This window comes from Harpia harpyja, chromosome 1 (assembly GCF_026419915.1).
Source record: "Harpia harpyja isolate bHarHar1 chromosome 1, bHarHar1 primary haplotype, whole genome shotgun sequence".
Classification (NCBI taxonomy): Eukaryota; Metazoa; Chordata; class Aves; order Accipitriformes; family Accipitridae; genus Harpia; species Harpia harpyja.
In genome coordinates, this window is record NC_068940.1 from 63,521,987 (window position 1) to 63,542,684 (window position 20,698).

The window sequence follows — 20,698 nt, forward strand, 5'->3', positions numbered from 1 at the left end:
ATATAGTATAACAATAGAGAAGTTGAGCTAAAAGAAACCTTCCTGTATGTGGTTTGAACTAAGCACAAGCCATCTGCACAACCCTTAACACTACCTAAGCCCTTAGGGAATAGGGCTCAGGTGCCAAGGAAAATGGAAACGCTGTACAGCCTCTGTTCAGTCAGGAAGCTTCAAAGCACAACATTGCTTTGCGTGCAAATCCTTTAGGTTGGATTGGGTGCCTTTGATTGAACTTCAGTGTCGCTGAACTTTGGAAACAAGAAATAAAACAATGGCAATAAAATTAGGATCTGAACTTTAATGCACAGGGTAGCAGAAATGCCCAGCCAGTACCAGCAGAACTACTTTGGTGCTGTTTGCTGCTTGTGCAAGTTCTAAAGTTACTGCCTATTCAACTGCTAGTTAAAGCCACACAGCAGGGCAAGAATATATTTGATATTGGCAGAACTCAGGTTAAACATATCGACGCAGATGTACTGCAAGCTTGTCTAGTGTCTTAAAAACCCCCAGAAACACACAGTGACTAAATACGGGCCCAGACCTGGGACTGTGATCCAGTTATTTTGCAAGCTCCTGAGATACAAAGCAGCCCTTTGAGCTGACTGGAGGACAACTCCATTTTGCAGCAATTCTGAGGTTTCAAAGTTTGGTTTTAATTCCACACTGGAATGAAAACTAACACTTTTTGAATGTTTTTGCATAAACAGAATTCTGTTCAAATGTTTCAATTTGCCAAGACATGTGAGTGCTGAATCCCCACCAGTGAGGGGACTAGTCTGGGGTATGGGAGCTCCAAGTTCAAGTTCTGCTCTGTTTGATTCAGGGAAGAGCTTTTCATCTCTGATTATTCTGAATCAAGCAAAATGTGAGTTTGAACCTTATGTATGTACCGATTTCTGGGCAAGACACTAGGCAATAAAATAAGGAAAAGTCTGCTCATCTATTTAGTACTACTTTCTGGATGAAAACTAATTCCATAAAATGCTTCATTTTCAGTGGAATGAAATTTCACTCTGAGCAGCTGTTTGGGGTAATTTAGTTTATCTCTGTTGAAGAATCTTCAAGTGACAATGAAATTCAGTAAATCAGTGTCTCATGTACTTTCCTGATTTTGGTCTTTTTAGAATTAAAATGGCTTGGAAATCTTCAGCAAAACATTTTTAGATGGGAAATGTTGATTTTTCAAAACAGAAACTCTGCTTCTGACATTCCTGTACTTTTCCCTGAAACCCCCATCTTGAGGACAAAAGTGGTCTGAAAGTTGGTCCAACTTTTGTGTTTAAAAACTTCTGTTAATTTTACAGGCATTGTTTTTTGGGGCTTTGTGGATGGGGGTGAGGGAGATTTTTTTATTGGGGGGGGGGGGGGGCTTTTTCCTTATGACAATGGTTGATCCTGACACAAAATACTTGGAAATAATCAAACTCAAATGCTGCACCTCAAACTAACCTTCATTTTTTTATCTTGACAGTTTCTTGGAAACATTTTAATTTTCCATCCTTGCTGGAGATGAAGAATTTTTTTTCACCTTAATAGTTTTGTGGGGCAGGAAATCAGTTCCACCCCTCCCTCAGCTCTGTGCTGAACCATCTGATGGCAGAAGACAGAGATTACTGGATTTTAAAACCAGAGTGGACTCTATCTTGCCATCCAGTGGAAAATAAACCCTGACATTTCTTGTAGACTTTCCTGAAAGTTAAATTCCTGCAGCCAGTTCCTGAATTTGACAAGAGTTTTTTTGGACTAGGTAGACTGAGTCTGTCAAGGCCAGTAACTTGTGTTTGAGTTGTATGTCTTCATCTTTCAGTCTAAAGAGGATATTGCCAGGGTAGCCAATACATAGTATGTGCTGAAGCAGCCTCCTGAAGAGGCACTAGCTCTGGTAGTTGGCAGGTCTGCCTGGCCTGCTACAGGGGCTCAAATAGTAGAAGTAACAAGGTAAAGCCATCTCTAGAGCCTGTTTCTAAAGCTGTCTTTCTAAAGCACTGCCATCCGCATGGCTCAGAATTTGGGCCCTAAGGATGTTTGCTCAAAGGTGTGGGAACTCAGTCACTTGACCTTTTGGTTATTTGCCAGCCTGAATGTTGCTCTGCAGTCAACATACGGCTGGCAAACCAGACCCAGCCCTCAGAGCACTTAATGCAGGCCATTGCCCAGTGCTACCACTTACCACTTATCCTGACAGGTAGTAAAGGCAAAAATATGAGCAGGTATGGAGACCTGTGGCATACTCACTGCTGCTCTCCCCTGGGGGCCAACAGTTTTGCCCTTGGCACATGACTACCCACAGTCTAGTGATCAGGACTCAAGACATCTCTATTATGCCCGGGGGAAATCCCCAGTTACATGACTCAGTTATATGTGTTACATGTTGGAAGAGTCGTGCATATGCATCCATCACCCAATGGGAATGGCTGCATCTTAGTCACGGGAGCAAGAAGTAGGCAATTTGATTGCCTCTGGGTGCCTTACTTCAGTGAAAAGGCTGGGCAGCAATGATGTAATGGATATTTTACCTATTGTAAGCAGAATTTCATTTTTCAACTGATTGCCAAGTATGCTATTCAGCACCCAGGAGGTTTAAGAAACTGATAAGCTCAAAGACAGAACAAATAGTTTGTTGCTGTTTTATTCCCTCACTGCTGGCTAGAAAGTGTAATTCCTTGGTTTGCTGGCACAGCACCCATTTGTTTAAAATCTCCCACCCCTGGATGCATTCCCTTCTTATCTCTCCCATTCTAACAGGTCACTTCACTGTGCGTACATGGCATATTTCACACATTTTGACTTTTATAGCTGAACTTTCCTACTCAGCGATATGAAAGCCAACATATTCTAACTTTACATGATGTGGCTGTGTTTCTGTGATACATGCCTCAGTTATACAACTCAGCGTCTGCTGCTGTTTGCTGGTGGTTTTCTGGAACAAATCAATCTCTCCAGTTTCAATATGTTCCAACAGATGCCACACATTAACCACTATTTTTATTCTCAGCCTGAGTTTCACCCCTCCAACCTTTCCCAAAATATTATGTTGCCAGTGTTAGTTACAGTTTGTTTCTGTCTGTAATTATTAAAGTCTCTTCCGTGACAACCTGATAAAAGGTTGGCCACATTCCCACACTTATTAAGCTCTCAAGTGATGCAAATTGTAACAAATATGCCAACCAGACTGGAAGAGCTCTGCCTAGTTTGTTTTTACACAAATCTGTAACTGAGCTCTGCATGGTTATTTTCCTAGGAAGCAAACAATATAAATAATACAGAGCAAAACAAAATTTTGGCTTCTTTTGCCTCTTTCCATTCTATTTCCTTTCTATCCCACTGAGTGAATCAGACGTTCAGTATTAGACAGCCTCTCCTTTGGTTACATACAGCTGCAGGCATTGGGTGGGACTCTGTGGCTGCAAATACCTAAGAGGAAACCATGAGAACAATGCCAATATACAAGCAGTGAGAGGCTCTGTGCAACGTTATGTAATGCTACTGACCTCTTTTATGGGGCAGCTGGAAGACAGTTACCTTCTGAACATGTTAGTTGGATAAGAGAAAAACAGATTAATGAAAGCCTTTGTTAAAATCCACTTGGAAGCAGTCCAGCTGTAATCATCTCCCTTCTGCTGTTCCTTGATCACTGGACAACTCATCACATGAGTATTTATGGCCTGGCGGCTGTTTGTGCACAGATCTTAAGTTTGCTCTTAAGTCTGAGATCCTCCTATGTAGGCAAGTAAAATCACTAACGCTTTGACTCTAGTAAGGAGAGGAAGAGGAGAGAAAGAAAGGAAAAGACAGGGGCAACATGTTAGAGACAAGTGAGAGATACCAAGTTAAGGAAACTCTAAAATATTATCCATATCTCCTGCGATCCGGGCACAGGACAAGGCATCACACAGGCATGCTTTTGGTGGTTCAGGCAGCAGAACAATACCAGGTCTCCCAGGTAACAACCGTACACAGTGAGCAATCACAGCACTTGACACATTGCAATCCATAGGCTGTAATTCATTCAGGCAAATGACTCAGCCACAATCGATTAATCAAATACGTCTCTTACACTCTCAATTAGCAAACTCAGTAAAACCATGATCAATGTGAAGATTATAAGCAGCACAACACCCTCCCCTCCTCTGACACACTTCCCCGATTAGCTTCATTACTCTCATAAACTCTTGTTGACCTGTCAGTCATCTCTGTCACTGAATGATTCAGATAATCATTAAAATTTGTATACATTGTTGCTGCTAAAGGTTTCTCCCACATTATGACAGAGTGTGGTGGGAATGCCCAAAGTAATGACCTCATCTTGCAGTACAGGAGTAATAAACACAGTAAACCTGAACAATCCCACAGATACCTTGGTTGCAAGCTGCATGGAGATCTGCATAGCATGGCAAGACAGGTGAGGATGAAAGATGATCACCATGTAAGTTATCAGAATGAAACAACTCTAAACCAAACAACAGAGCTGTGCTACAGGTCTGCAAATCCTACTTGCAAATGCTGAGATCTCTGCATTTCTGCTTGGATTTGAACTTGATGCCCACAATAACAACTGCATATATAACAACAGTACTTAAAGGATTTGCTTTCCTGTCTGCAGTCTCCAGTGCTGGGGTCACCCTTTTGCACACTGCTGAATGAATGTGTCTGAATGAGCCTGCACAACAGGAAGAAGTTGCACTGCATAGCAGGTAGGTCGTGCACTGCGTAACATGCAGGTATCCCATTTCCTCAGCTACAATGAGTGCGTGGTCACCTCTGCGCATGGAGAATGGGTCAGACGTGAGGCTGCAAAGAGCACAGTCCTACTTGGTCCCTTTGGGTAAACAAGCCATGACCTTAGCCAAATAGCTTAGGATTCTTAATAAAGAAGAACTTTGTTAGGCATTTGTCATGCTCACACTGGCTGATGAATAGAGGCTGGGAGATGGTGTGGCAAATGGAAGGCTGAGGAACAAAGCTGCCCAAACACCAAGGGAGGCCTGGAACTGTACAGACAGCTACAGACAGACCTGGTTCATCACAACAGGTCAAAACATAAGAAGGCAAAGCAAGGTGCAGAAGATCCACCAGACACATCTAGACATCAGGGAGGAAAAACCCCTGATAGTCCAGTCCTGCACTCATCTTTTCCATGACAGCCGGACCAGGCCTCTGTCTGCCACCTAGCCAACTTCTAACCAGCCAGAGCCTTTTTCCCCCCGATTTTGGCTAATCTTTTCCAGTGGTTTTGCTCCCTGGCTTTGCCTTTTGGTAACACTGACATTAGACATTTGAATAAATAATAATTAAAACAGACTGGCATTGAGTTTTGCTGCGAGAAGCATTTTTCCACCACAGGGGTGTAAGCTGCTTGCCAGTCACCCACAATTTTGTTTGGCAAAAAAGAGAGGGATTAAAAAATAAACACGGAGTAGTCAGATTTGTAATGACCACCTGTCTCCTGCATATTATTTCTCCAAGAACTACAGAACATTGTTTGGAGTGATTCTGTACACAGTGTTTTCCACCAGCTGCCCGTGGCCTGAAATGCCAGGGATCTGAATCAGGGTCAGAAGTCCCCCTGACACAGCAGAACTACAGGCATGTTTAGGCACATGTCTGACAGTGTCTTGCTTATTTTGCAGATTGCCAATTTAAATGAGAGTCCACACAAGAAACAGGCATTTGATTTGGATGTGACTACTTCAAATATTTCCAAAGCCACCCTTGGGTGAGTCACAACACCTCCCACTGTTGTCCCACAAATGGGGTTTGTTTACCCGGTGTGCAAGCCAATAACACACAGAGTCGAGGTATTTTCACACTAATTATTTCATTGATGCGCACGAATGGGTGCCTGTCTAAAGACAGCACACCCTTGTCTCAAAAATTCCCACATTTATATACTTAAGTAATACATATTCATTATTATTTCCCTAAATGATTGGTTCTTTCTTCTTCGCCTCTCATGTAAATTAGTGCGCAGACTCTACCTTCTTCCTTCATTGTCTTCTTTTGAGTAGGTGGTATCATTTGAGTAGGTGGTCAATGAGTCGGTGGTTGCGATCTCCCCCTGTAGGAATTACCTTTTACTTACTTCTTACTCTGTCTTGGGAGTTCCAAGTGGTTCTTCAAGGTTTGTTGATCAGGCCACAATCTATTCTCTTTTCTGACATAAGCATTCTACCTATCTACAAAGCCCCATTGTCTAATAGTTTACTCCTAAACCCTAAATCATGTCTAGTTATTGTTTCCCTGTTTTAAATATTAACTGATGGGGGCTGTACATGGACTTTACCAGCTCCCTGGTTATTTCAATCATATTATACACATTAATTGATAACAATTTCCCCCCCTTTAAGACTTGGGAAGTTTTAGCATACTTCAACAAGTCTCATTTTCTATCTCTTATCATTAATACATACGACTGAGATACCCATCTCATGATGATACTCTTAAGACATCCAAACAAAATACAAAGAAAAATCACTATAATAACCAAAATTATTAGATTCTGTAGTAAGCTTTGTAATCATCCAGTCTGGGAGAATCCAAACCCATGCAGGATTTTATTTAACTACCCTGTCTCCGTTGCCTTTCTTATATTTCTACATGATTACTTTGCCATTGGACTCTGGATTCCAAGGGGTATGTAAATTTCATTAAATACCCCAAAATCTAGAAAATCCCTGTACTATTTCTACAATAAAATGGGGTCCTTTATCAGAAGAAATTCTTTCTGGAATACCAAACCTAGCAATAATTTCTTTTAATAAGGCCTTAATTACTTCCGTAGCCTTGTTGGTACGACATGGAAAGGCCTCTGGCCAACCAGAAAGGTATTTACTATCACCAGTAAGTATTTGTATAAATTACATCTTGGTAGTTCTGTACAATCTATTTGCCAGTATTCCCCAGGAGTTATTCCTTGTTTCACAACTCTGCCTATAACCCTCTTGTTAATTTTTGGATTATTAGCACAAGAAACAGCACATATTTTAACTATTATATCTGTTAGATTTTGCATTTTTGGTCCTACAACATATCTTTTTTGGCAGTCAATATTAATGCATCTCCCCCTTAATGTGTTTCCTGATGCAAGCTTTTAAGTAGAATTTCCATCATCTTTATAGAAAGTAGCAAGCATCTTAAAGGTGTCACCCACCATCTCTGATCATTTTTAGAACAATCTAATTGTTCTGCTAATTGATCTTCTCTCTCAGTATATTGTGGAAGTGATAATTCTAAATGAGGTGCTGGAATTAAGGCTCCTTCAAATTTTGACTTAGAGTTGCTTCTTTTGCCACCTGATCTGCTTTTCAATTTCTCTATTTCACTATTCCCTCTTTGATGGGCTTTACAATGTATTATTGCAACTTTCTTGGGTTGAAGAACTGCCTGTAAAAGTTTCATTATTTCTTCTCCATGTTTAATTGGGGTTCTTTGCGAGCTTAAAAGTTCTTCTTCTTTTCAAATCTCTCCATGTGCATGGACCACTGAAAGCTTATTTAGAATCAGTATAGATATTGACTTTTTCCTTGGTCAAGTTCCAAGGTTTGTGTTAATGCTACCAATTCTGCCTTTTGGGCAGAAGTATTATTAGGCAGAGATTTAGCTTCTGAAGTTTGAGTAGATGTTACCACAGCATATCCAGCTTTTTGCCTTCCTTTCAAAACAAAACTGCTTCCATCAATGAACAGCTCCAACTCCGCATCAGGCAAGGGTTCATCCCGCAGGTCAGGTCTACCGGAATACACCTGTTCAATAGTAGTCAAAGAGTCATGATGCAATTCGGTGGGTTCAGAAATCCGGAGTAAAGTAGCAGAATTCAGAGCAGAAGTCACTGAAATTGCTACATCATCTTGTTCCAGCAACACAGCTTGATATTTAGCTAACCTGCTTGGTGATATCCAATGATGTCCTTTGTTTTTGAGGAGAAATGACATGGCATGTGATACAAACACAGTAACTGGTTGGCCTAATGTTAATTTCCAAAATTCTTCAATCAATGTTACAGTAGCTGCTACTGCCCTCAGGCAGGCTGGCCATCCTTCGCTGACTTTATCTAATTGTTTGGAAAAGTATCCTACTGGTCTTTTCCAGCTTCCCAGTTTTCGTGTCAAAACTCCTGGTGCCACATGCTGTCTTTCATGTACATACAAATAAAAGGGCTTTCTTAAATTTGGAAGTCCTAAGGCAGGGGCTTCCATAAGCTTTCTCTTAATTTCATAAAAACTTTTTCTATATTCTGGTGTCCATTCAAGGATCTTTATGGCGGCATACAATGGTTTGGCAACTAGTCCAAAATCGGGGATCCATAAACGACACCACTCAGCCATTTCCAGAAATCCTCTTAATTGTCTTTTTGATGTAGGCACAGCGATCCTACAAATCGCTTCTTTCCTTTCATTATTTAATTCTCTTTGTCCTTTCATAATTTCAAACCCCATGTATTGGACCTCTTCTTTTCCAATCTGTGCCTTTTTCTTAGAAACTCAATATCCCACCAGGCCCAGGAAGTTAAGCAAACTAATGGTGGCTTCCAAGCATGCCTCATAACTATCAGAACCAATATTGCAACAATGTCACAGCATCATTACCACTTTGCCATTGTTCCAGCTCTTTAGCCAGTATGTTACTGAACAAGGTGGGGCTATTCTTGAATCTTTGGGGAAGAACAGTCCAACATAGTTGCGTCTTTCACCCTGTAGTTGGATTTTCCCATTTGAAGGCAAAGATGATCTGGCTTTGCTCATCCACAGGAATACAAAAGAAAGCATCTTTTAGGCCCAGCACTGTAAAATAAGTATTACTGTCACATTAATTTCTCGTAAATCCTGTACCAGTCTATATTCTGAAGAATGAGGTTTCTTTACGGGTAAAATTGGAGTGTTATATTTTGAACAGTCCATATTCCAAAAAGGAGCTTATCATAGGTTCTAAGCCCTTTTGGGCTTCTGGTTTAATAGGATATTGTCTTTTTCTTACCAGCTGGGGTCCCGGTTTAAGTTCAATATTTACTGGAATCACATTCTTTGCTCGTCCAAGTATCTTCGATGCCCATACCAAAGGTGTAATTGCTTTTAGTACTTCCGGAATATTCATTTCTTCATCAGGATTTTCTTCAGTTATTAAACACATCTGGGCTTTCCAAGCTGTCTCTGCAGGCATATGCAACTGAACAGAGTCTTCAGAAAAGGTTAGTTGTGCATTTAACTTATAAAGTATGTCTCGTCCAAGCAGTAGTAAGGGGCATTCTGGCGTATAGAGAAATTCATGAGTTAATTTAGTATTACCAATTGAATACTTCATAGGTTTTAGAAACAGTCTTAAGGTCTTTTTCCCTGTCGCACCAAGAATATTTATTTTAGTTTTACTTAAGGGTCCATTACAACTAGTTACTACAGAATGTGTGGCTCCACTATCAACTAAAAAATCTATTATCTCATTCCCCAGCTTAACTGGAACCAGAGGATTGGCTGGGGAGATTTTAATACATTCTTCTGGTCCCCTTCAGCCTAACCCGATTTCTGTCATTACTTCAATAGCCTCCTCTTTCCTCTTTCCCTTATCATTAGAGAGATTAGGGCATTCCTTTTTCCAATGTCCCTCCTGTCTGCAATATGCACATTGATTTGTTCCTAAAGGGACGTTGTAATTTTCTCTATCATAACTTCCCTGTCCTCTTCCCCTTCCTTGAAATCCACCTCTTCCACGTCCTCTTCCTTGCCGTCTACTTCTCCCATCATTTAGGGCAGCTACTAGGGATGCCTGAATTTTGGCCCATCCTCGTTTTTCCTTCTCAGCCTCCTCATCTCGATTATTATATACTTTATATGTAATGAATAATAACTGTGAATTGTCATTCTATCTGCCCCTTCTACTTTTTGCAGTTTTCTTCTAATATCTGTTGCAGCTTGACCAATAAACAACATATTAAACAATTCAAATTGCTGGGATCTTCTGGATCTAAATCAGTCCATTTTCGTGTCACTTTGCACAATCTCTCATAGAAAGCAGAAGGGGTCTCTTTATCCCTTTGTCTTATTTCATATAATTTGGATAAATTTTTAGGTTTCTGTACACTGTGTTGAATTCCATATAAAATAAATTCTTGGTACCTGTGTTGAATACCATATAAAATAAATTTTTGGTACTCTTTTAGCCTTTCCATTCCTCCCCCCATATTAGGGTCCCAATGAAGATCTTCTTTTGGGAGGTAAATGTCCATATTAGGTACCCTGCTATGCTGTTGGGTCATTCCTTTCCCAGCTTTTTCTAAAACTGTTCTTCTTTCTTCAGTAGTGAACAAATATTCTAAAAGGGCCTGTATATCTCTTCAATCAGGGTTATGAGTCATCATCACAGTTTTGATAGTACTATGCATCCTTTCAGGATTGCTTCAATATGATCCAATCACCTGTTTCCAATTTAACAAATCAGAGGTGGTAAATGGTACATGTACATATACTGGTGTTCCTTCTGGTCCCACTGCTTGTCTAAGGGGAGCCTGCACTATAGGTTTCTGCTGTCTCGTTCTTCCTGAGACTGGACTCATATTATCACTTTCTTCATCACTCGAACTACTTGCCTCTGAATTCTTAGAGGGGTATACTAGTAATTGTACATCCTCTTCATTTTCTCCAGTCTCAGTTTTTTCACCCCTACATCCTGTACAACAAGATTTAGTTCCTTTTTCCTTTTTCTTTTTTTTTTTTAATGCATGTATATCAATTTGATGTTTAGAATCTACTAAGCCACATTTTTTTTTGAACATTCCAATGATTCCTCAAAGTAAAGAATAAATCAACATAAAGTACCTCATCCCATTTTTCAGTCCTATGCATATTATATTTCAAAGACCCATTTTCTGGCCACTTCTCACCGTCCTCTAATTGGTATTGTGGCCACCACTGATTACAATAATGTTTTAATTTATCTTTTGTCAGGGGATCCCCACCAAATTTATTCCAATTCTTTAGGATGCATCCTAAGGGAGAGCAGGAGGGCACTTCCTGAGAAGCAGTAGCATCCATTTTGGTACCAAAAACAGTTTACGAGGGACATCTCCCTTTGTCTTCTGCTGCGTATCCTCCTTGATACGTCTTATGCAGGATCCAAATGCTCACTGATTTTAAGTAGTTTTCCTCTCCCCCTTTTTCTAAAAAAAAAAAAACAAACCTCTTTTAAATAGCTTTGCACCATTGTGTCGCTTACCGCCTGACAGCAGGAGAGGAGCTGATGGAATCCCTGCTCAACAGGCTGGTGAGTGCTGGAGTCCACTCAGTTCTTTTCTCCCCGTTGGGTGCAGCAAGATGATCCGGGCAAGGCTGTCAGCAAGGTCCCATCTGGGTCACCAGAAAACTGTTGTCCCACAAACGGGGTTTGTTTACCCGGTGTGCAAGCCAATAACACACAGAGTCGAGGTATTTTCACACTAATTTCATTGATGCGCACGAATGGGTGCCTGTCTAAAGACAGCACACCCTTGTCTCAAAAATTCTCACATTTATATACTTAAGTAATACATATTCATTATTATTTCCCTAAATGATTGGTTCCTTCTTCTTCGCCTCTCATGTAAATTAGTGCGCAGACTCTACCTTCTTCCTTCATTGTCTTCTTTTGAGTAGGTGGTATCATTTGAGTAGGTGGTCAATGAGTCGGTGGTTGCAATCTCCCCCTGTAGGAATTACCTTTTACTTACTTCTTACTCTGTCTTGGGAGTTCCAAGTGGTTCTTCAAGGTTTGTTGATCAGGCCACAATCTATTCTCTTTTCTGACATAAGCATTCTACCTATCTACAAAGCCCCATTGTCTAAGTTTACTCCTAAACCCTAAATCATGTCTAGTTATTGTTTCCCTGTTTTAAATATTAACTGATGGGGGCTGTACACGGACTTTACCAGCTCCCTGGTTATTTCAATCATATTATACACATTAATTGGTAACACCACTACCCAAAACCTTTAGATGTTTGTGTCTAAAAATGGAGTCAGGAGATTTACTCTTCACAGTCAAAAGTGATACAAGCCAACAGTGCTATAAACCAATTCTTCTATAAGCAATAACAGCTCAGCTGTGAATCACTGGAACATAGTGACTAACCTCTGGTGGAAATTAGAACTTGTTGCCTTACCGACAATTTTCTTTCTTACCTCAGAAACACCAGGAACAAACTAAATTTGGTCTGTATTAAGTGTGCACCCAGGAGGAAGAGGAGCTAGAACACTGATCATTTATAGCAATAGCTTGAAAGGAAAGGCTGTGATTATCAGGTGAAAAATTACAATATTTTTTATCATCTCAGTTTCTGCTAATAAATGAGTACAATCAATCACTTTTTGATCAGGCTTTTTTAGACTAGCTTTTGTCCACTCTCTAAAACTACAGGATGTGCAAAAACACTGCAAAAATTCTTGCTCGGGTGTATAAGAAATGGAGAGAGAAAAAAAGGCAAGAGATGTACAGAATAGATGTGAATGACAGTCATTCCAAAGGCAAAATTATTACAGGCTATTATCTAGTTGTCTGGAGGAGCCGTAGACCAGCTGGCTGTGATGTTCTGCTCAAAGTTAAACACAGACAGGAAACCGCATGTCTGATACTGTAAAAATCGTTTGTCTTCCTGCCATGGCTAACCAGGCAAGCAACCCAAAGGGGCTGTTTTCATTTAAAAGAAACACTAATCCACAACAATAAAAAAGGAATGACAAAGCCTCAGTTCTCCCCCCTCCTAACTGGAGTTAATGCTTGTGTTTGTGAATGAACTGGAAATGTTACAAACTGAAGTTTTACATTAATTTTTATCTGTAGTTATTCACTTACTACATGTGAATGCAGGGCACAGTTTTCAGGAGTCACCTAGAGGGCTTACAGCACATGACCTAGAAGGAAATGCTCCGCTCCAAAGAGTGAAAGAAATCAGGGTAAAAAGACTGGGTTTTAATTTATACTACAGCTGCTTTTAGGCTGCTCTAGAAGGGTGAGGGGGGGCTGCAGAGTTGACATGAATGAAGGCACTTGGTGTTGAATTTATAGAACAGTTTTCATAAACATACACACAGAAGACACACATTTGTCAGAGCGATTGTATTCAGCTACATAGCTCCAGGAGAAACAGCTATAATGTGACTAATTTATAACAAATTAGCCAAAATCCACAAGGGCGTGGTTTGCTTTGTATAAAAACTCCAGACAGCTGACACAGAGTAAGACCTTTTCACTGGGAACACATTCTCTTCAATAAAATCAAAGCAATCTGTTAGAATCAGGTCCTGGGTCTACCACCTGTGCTCACATCAATACCAGTATTTACTCCAACTCCTTTAAAGCCCACCCAAGCAAGGGTAGGTCATACAACCATGAATCAGCAGTCAGGTTGTCTGGTTTCAAATCAAGCACGGGGAGGGCATGAGGAAGAGGGGAGGAGGTGGCACCAGATATGGATAGCCTGGGCCAAGGGAGGCAAAGACTTTCTAGCTTGCTCTTGGCTATTCTGGTGTGGTTTTGCAACCTGAACTAGTTAGCCTTCTTGGAGGGCTGAGAAGCGAGAGCTAGAAGCCACTCACATAGTTGTCCGCCTCAGTGCAGTCACACACCATGTTTCACAGGAGTGGAAACAGTGTCCCAGCCCTTCATTATCTCAGATAACAAGGATCTGATTATATCCTTTTCTGAGGAACTTGGAGGTGATAAGGATGGGTTCTGTGTGCCATACTCATTTAGATGTGCATGCACACAAAGTTCTTCACAGCAGGCCTCACACTCACTTGCGAGAGACCTGACTTAGTCTCAATAAAAGAATCATTGTGGGATCCAGCAGGTAGGAGAAAATAAAGTGAGGTGCGTGCATGCACACATGCACATCTGTGTGTGCAAGATGAGGTCCACCAGCAGTGCACACACCTGCACTGCCTTTACTGTATTTGCAGTGGTGTATATAGGCATTCATGAAGTACAGTGGGGACAGGTTATGCACTTGTGATTTGTCCTATACTCAGATTTCAATAGTTGAACTGAACTCACGTACATGTCCTTGTGCCATAGTAAGCATGAGGTAGTGTATCCACTAGTGAAAGAACCTTCTAGCTACTTCATGCCCACCACAGAAGAAGTGCAGATGGTCAGTTACATCAGAGAAGCTGACTTTAAATTCACATCCTATCAAGTTACTCAGTAGTATCTGTATATACAGATGTCACACTATGGCAATACAGCCTTTTAGAAGAGGCAAGACCTTAAATATGGCATTTGCCCCTTGTTTATGTTTTATAATGTACTTAGCATATGTTGCGTTTTGGTGTGTCAACAGAACAGCTCTAAACATCTTGCTTTCATCTTTCTTTTCATCAACTTTTAAGTGCAATGTCTTGAGCTGAGTATCAGAATTACTTCAAAAGGAAGACAGCCTGGCAGGAAGAAATAACCTCTGAACATAGAAAAGAAAGGTTGAGATTTTGTAAGACTCAGAAGAGATCAGAAGAGACCAAAATAGCTCTTGCCACTAGAAGGTTTCCTCCACAAAATGAGATTCCAAAGTCCATTGGTATGACACAGTTAATAGTACTTGCAAGGTATAGCTTAGGAATGCAGGGTAAATTATTAAACCTACCTGATGGAAACATGAGCATATCATTGCATTCTTCACCTGTACAGGAACACATGAACATCAGTCCCCCATCTTCCTTCTTTTCTCTCATCAAACACTGCTCTGAGCTGGAGTCATCCAACATGTGACCATACAGTGTTTTCTGGGGATCATGGCATATTGTTTCTAGTGTCACATTTTCATCATTCTGTCTCCTAAAAATGAAAGGGAGAAAACTGAAATCAAAGAAGCAATATTTTACAAAGGGAGCAGACGGGACTGTGCCTGCCCGAAATTTGCCTCTCTTGAGAACTCAAATGGGATTTAAAGAGTATCATATGTTCTTCTTTGGCTTTCCTGAATGGGGTAAATTTGGCTGTGTCTGGGCTCCTCACACTGGGGCATTTGTACAATGGTACAGCTATTCCTGTATCATATTACCACTAAGCTCCAATAAGTGCCTTTGAAAATCTCACCCAGAATTATTCAGGCTAATGCTCAATGAACTGCTGTGAACTTCAGAACATACTTTTGGGTTTTGTGGTCACTGTGCAGACAGTAAAAATCTGTGGGAAATTATGTTTAAAACTGAATTATTTCCTCAAAATCTGAGGAATTTCTAGTGAGTTGGCCTTTTCGTTTTGCTTTTGAAGCCTACAATCAGCACAATTTCTGCACTGAAGGAGTTATCCTTATAATTCAAAAAAAACCCGCCAAAAAAACAAAAATCAAGACCAACAATAGAACTGGTGCAAGCTAGTGTTACCTCACTGTCAGGGAAATATTTACAGCTGATAATCTGGACCATATTCCCATGTTTTGTCCTGGTCCACAGATTTCAATTCATTGACACAAGACTCAGAGGCAAAGAGCACTTTATTTAAAGTTCTCAACTCATTTGCCTTTTAGATAAGTTGGCATTAAAAATCCAGAATGTATCTTAAATTGTACTACAGCCACTTTGTATGGCAATAGTAGGCACTGACCACTTACTAAAGGAGCACAGGACAAATATGGAACAGCACACTGGACTGATCCTGCATTTCAAGTGTCTACTTCCAATTATGCTGAACATCTCTTCAAGTCAATGGATACAACTAATCCCTCAATAAATTAATTAATTATGCCTTTCTGTAAGTGGTTCTAATTATGTTCCTAAATCAGCAGCAATGTTGCAAATACTCAGTTCTGTTCCTTTTGTCCACTTATGAACTCATTAAGAGTGCTTCTGGTTTTCTTTGGTAGGATTGGCTTACCATTTATGGAAGGGCAACCCCCCAGTTTTTAGACTGGAATGCAAGTTTAGCGTCAACAAATCCTAAAAAAAAATCCAACTCATTTTCATATACTCTTGATTTCTTTGAACCTAGACAGACGCTATATAAAAAGCACTATGCCTACATCAGAGTCATTATATACACAGAAGATTTTTTTTACCATTAAGAGAAAGTATTCTACCTATACATGGTAAATAACCCTCCTGTGATAGATCTACATACTCTAGTTCACTTCGAAACCTGAGAGAGAATTGTCTTTCTCCAGTAAATGCCACCACAATCCTCTCTGAGTCTCAAATCTGTTTCTACTCTGAGTGCTGTGGGTGGACGCAGCTTAATGGTTTGAGCAAAAACATGCCTCTTTTCCAATAACAGCATAAGCTGGAACAGAACTGCTTTAGAAAAAAAAAATCCCCAGAACATTTCATATCAGAATTGTTGTTAACCTCAAGCAACTCTCAGTATGCTGAGCACAGATATGAGTTGGAAGCAAGAGAGCAAAGCCTGGTGAAATAGCAGGGACATTCTGAATATCAGAGCAATCAAGGAAAGTACTAAGTAATGATGAATGAGGGTGTGCTCCCCTCCCCACCTGTATGAAGAAATAACTTACCATATAGCGACACAGACTTCACTATTCTTCTCACAGATAGCAGTGATGTTGCAGTTGCTCTTGCACTGATGTTGGTTTGAGCAGGTTGTTACTTTAATGTCACAAAATTTACATAGGTTTGGCATTTGCAATCCATTTTCCTTATTTCTGTCTACAGGTGACATAATTTCAGCTTAAGGAAAAAAAAAGAGAAGAAAACTCGATAACGGTAGATTATCAGATTGTGTTATTGCTCATTATGAAGATAAGGTTTTCATCAGCAGCAAATATTCCCTCCCACCTTAAATGAGAAAATCTTTGATCTTTCACAGCTACCAATTTTCTTTACAACAGGACAAGTGCCACAGTGTCAAGACCAGGTTAACCAAAGTGAATTTGAAAAATGAAATCAAATTCTATTGACTTGAGGGACCAAAAGTTGCTTTGTAATTTGCAGAATCAAGCTTATTCTGAGTTCAGTTTGCACTGAAATAACTACTCTGCAGTCACCCATTTGCATTATTCACAGGCAACATATCTGTCCCCGCTGTACAATATATTGCATTGTGGTCTGTGTGCCAAAGTAACTATGGATATCATAGTGGGAATGCATGTTAGGTGGGTGACATCATTATGACATGGATCATGATGAGTTTTGCAAGTTTGTCTTTACTACCCTGAGGCATAACCTAGGTATCATCCTTAATCTGATTACTGTTCACATAATAAAACACAGAGCTGGAACTGACTTTCAACTTAAGGTGGATGGTCTGCCAGAGGTTGTGGGTGAAACTCAAGCTGGAAATGCAGTAGGGCATCTATGCAGCCCATGTAATCTGCTACTGGAGTCCTCCTGGGCCAGCTCAAGGGGACTTGAACTCAAACGAACTTGCAATGACCGTCTGCCTTGTAGAAGTTTACTTTGACCCAACAGCTACATTTCTGCACCCAGGCATTGAAGAATTACTTGCTTACTGGTTTGGAGTGTTAGTACTCATGATCTGCTTCAGTGTGTGGTAGCAGTAAGGGAAGGGATATTTTTTGACCCAGTGTATGAATTTCAGGAAACATATGTTTAGTTCAAAAACTATTTTGAAAAGCCAGCGTGACTACAAGGAACAGAAAATGCCAACATAAACTTTTTTCTAAAGCTCAAATGAATATGCAACTATCTGAAGTGGAGCAGACTATCTACAACAGTTTCAGTCTGACTCACCTCATAATATATTTAGAAAAGTAGGTTGAACCACTTTAAGGAGATACTGGGCTTCATATAGCACAGCCCTTCTCTTGTAGCCACCTGTGTGTTAAAATTATGTTCATATTGCTCTCTGTGGCCAAATGTTGCTAGTCAACCAATACAGGCAACCAGGGATTCGTAATTTCCCCCTCTCTCCTCCATTAGCTGAGAAATCAATTTTTTCCTTCTAGAATGTCACTATTTACTACCATTAGAATATTTTATTACGGGAATTAAATATACATGCTTTTTCCAGAAGGAAATAAAAAGGCCTCTTGCTAAGATTTTCAATGGATTTCTGAGCCATTGTGATGGACTGAGAGAAAAGTCTTCCCTCTTCAGCCAAATCACACATCCTTCTCATCACTAGCATGCTCCAGTACTGACCTAAGGTCTCTGATCTTACCGCCATTGTAATCAGTGGCAAAACTCCCAATGATTTTAGTGGTATAGAAGAAGCTCCTACACAGAGGGGAGGGCTATGATGAGCTCACTGGGAGCACTTACTCAGGTGGAGAATGCTGGCAGTACGTTATGGGCTGGCTGAATTTTAAGCCCCAGGTAAACATTTCTTGTTCTTAATTATTTGTGTTGCAACAACTCCCAGAAGCCATGCAGAAGAACAAAGCCTCACTGAAGTAGGTGTGGTAGGAACTCAAAAGGTCTTGAATCTAGTGTTCTATAAAATATGCGTTAATATAACAATCATGGCAAATTGCTCCTCTTTTCTGGATAGTACCTCTTATTTACCACATGTTGAAGAGAAACTAATAGCTGTATCGATTTATCTAGGTTCCAGTAACGATCAAAACAACCTGATAATGAGGGACTGTCCCTCTACCCAGTAAGAGACAATCTATGCTCCTAAAAGCCTGGATGAACAATAAAGACAAATATCAAGGGAGAGATGAAGTGACTCACCCAAGTTCACACAGGAAACCTGTGGCAGGGTGCCAAGCTGCTCAGGGGAAAGACATCTGCTGTTCAGACTGCAAAGACTATAGCTGCATCTACACTGCTTTCAGCTCTGAGCTCACACAGCTCCATGTTTCACTGGGCAGCCATGTTGCGATGGATGCCTCTGCCACAGACACGACTCAGTCCTCTCTAGTGCCCACAGCATTGGAGCCAAAAGCCACATGAAGGTGGGTCCTTAGGTAAACTGGTTCAAACACATTATGTTTGCTGAGAGGCAGGGCTCGTTCCTGTGCCATCCCCGGGCATGCCAGCTTCTGCCAAGACTCACCCACTGGAACAAACATATGAAAATATATTTGGACTTCTTCCAACGAGGGATCTCCAAACCAAGCAACTTGATTTTTTTAAAAAAAAGCTATCTGGAAAGCAGCAATCCACTGCAAGGTCACAAACCTTAAGTTTCTAAGTTAGAGTGGTAGGCCTTAATTCAATTACTAGCAAAAGGCTGGGTAGTTAGGGCCAGCTAATTTCTGAACAGGTTAAATTAATGGCAAAAGCTAACAGGATTTGAGGACTTCCAGAACTGACTACACTTGAATTTTCTCCCCAGAATTCTTGTAATACAGGCTGACAGTGCAGTGCCTCTCTATTCATGCCTCTGGCAGTTCAAGGTACTGGATAAACTGCGCAGGTGGACAAACTTTCTTTCATGCTTCAGCATCTGATTTAAAGTTAGACTGCAGTTTACTTTCCCTAATACTGTCACACTGCTCTAGCATGTGTTGGTGTGTTGTTCATGAATACAGCTCAGCCTTGCCCACTGTGATAACCCATCTAGTTCCAAACTAAAGCCAAATTTGCCCTTCCCCTATCAAGCTGCTGCTGACATTCTCCTATCAGACCAATACTGAAATCAACCTCTGCAAAGGGCCTGAAATCTGGAGTCAGATGTGAACCTCAACATCACTCTCTTCTGATCACAACCTGCTACTAGACTCTGAGGACTTAGAAAGCCAGGAAAGATTGGTCTCCTTCCAAGTCACATGAACTCAAACCTATCTCTAATCAACAAAATCCTGCCTGGAGAATGACAAGTTGGTAGGGTTCTTCCCTAGGGAAGTGTATTCACTCATTCCCTGAGGGGCCCACAAGCAATGAGTGGTTCATGACCAGCAAGATTGCTCCTCTTCTTATAGTCACTTGAATGTCCATCTCTAAAAATGCTTGACTATCCTGCTGCGCACTTCATACCCCAAGAGCCAGCTCCTCAAGGTTTTCTCCCATTCAGACAACCAAAGTCACTTGAAGACTGTGGACAGAAGCAACCTTTCATTTTGCATGAAAAAAAAGAGTGGACATAATGGGAAAGTCAATGGAGAAAACACAGATTTGCACATCTGAAGGAAGCCATCCTAAAATGTGTGCTTGTCTCCTAAAATTTGAGTTTTGCCATCCACTCTCTAATGTTAGTTTTCTTATTTTGACTTCTACAGGAAGCCTAATTCTAGCTTTCTGTGCTTCCTTGTCCATGGAGAGGGCTCCAAATAAAAGGCTGCGGTTTCTTGGCTATGAAGCTTTCAACCAACCAGTTCAGCATAGATCAGTCACTGTGGTTAAAATGCATGGAACATGCAAGCCAACATGTGGGCTGGATATTATGGAAGAGACACTAGAGCAGCCACGTAAGAAATATCAACTCCATGAATTCTGGCGGAGCCAGGCTTGCAGGACAACACTTTTAGTCTATGCTTACGTCTTTTTTAAGATTTCTCAGGACCTTATAAACAGTACTCCTCACCCAAAGTCTATTGACTATCTTGAAGTTGTTTGCTTTGTGTCTGTTGTCTGTAGATGTGTAACTTTCATTGAGGTATCAGCAGGCTATAGTTTACATTCCTCTTACTTTTTAGTATTGTTACAGAACTCTCAAAAGCCAACAACATTTAAATAAAGCCCAAACCAACATGCTGTCTTTTGGGGAATATCTACACTGGAAAACTTTATTGATGTCTTAGGATGCATTTCAGAAACAGCAGCCAATTTCTCTTACTCCTGTCTTGTAAAATACTGCTACTGCATTTCTGTTCTCTCATCCA

At 40.6% G+C, this 20,698-nt stretch overlaps 1 protein-coding gene across 1 annotated transcript in view; it reads right to left on the reverse strand.

Annotated features, from left to right (window-relative positions):
* Nucleotides 1-20,698, reverse strand: part of TGFBR2 (transforming growth factor beta receptor 2) — a 66,234-nt gene that overhangs the window by 21,773 nt on the left and 23,763 nt on the right. The window contains exons 2-3 of the mRNA XM_052797537.1: nt 16,466-16,637; nt 14,600-14,790 (exon numbers count right to left, since the gene is read on the reverse strand). Of these exons, the coding sequence (XP_052653497.1) occupies nt 14,600-14,790; nt 16,466-16,637 (363 nt within the window). The remainder of the gene's footprint in view (nt 1-14,599; nt 14,791-16,465; nt 16,638-20,698) is intronic.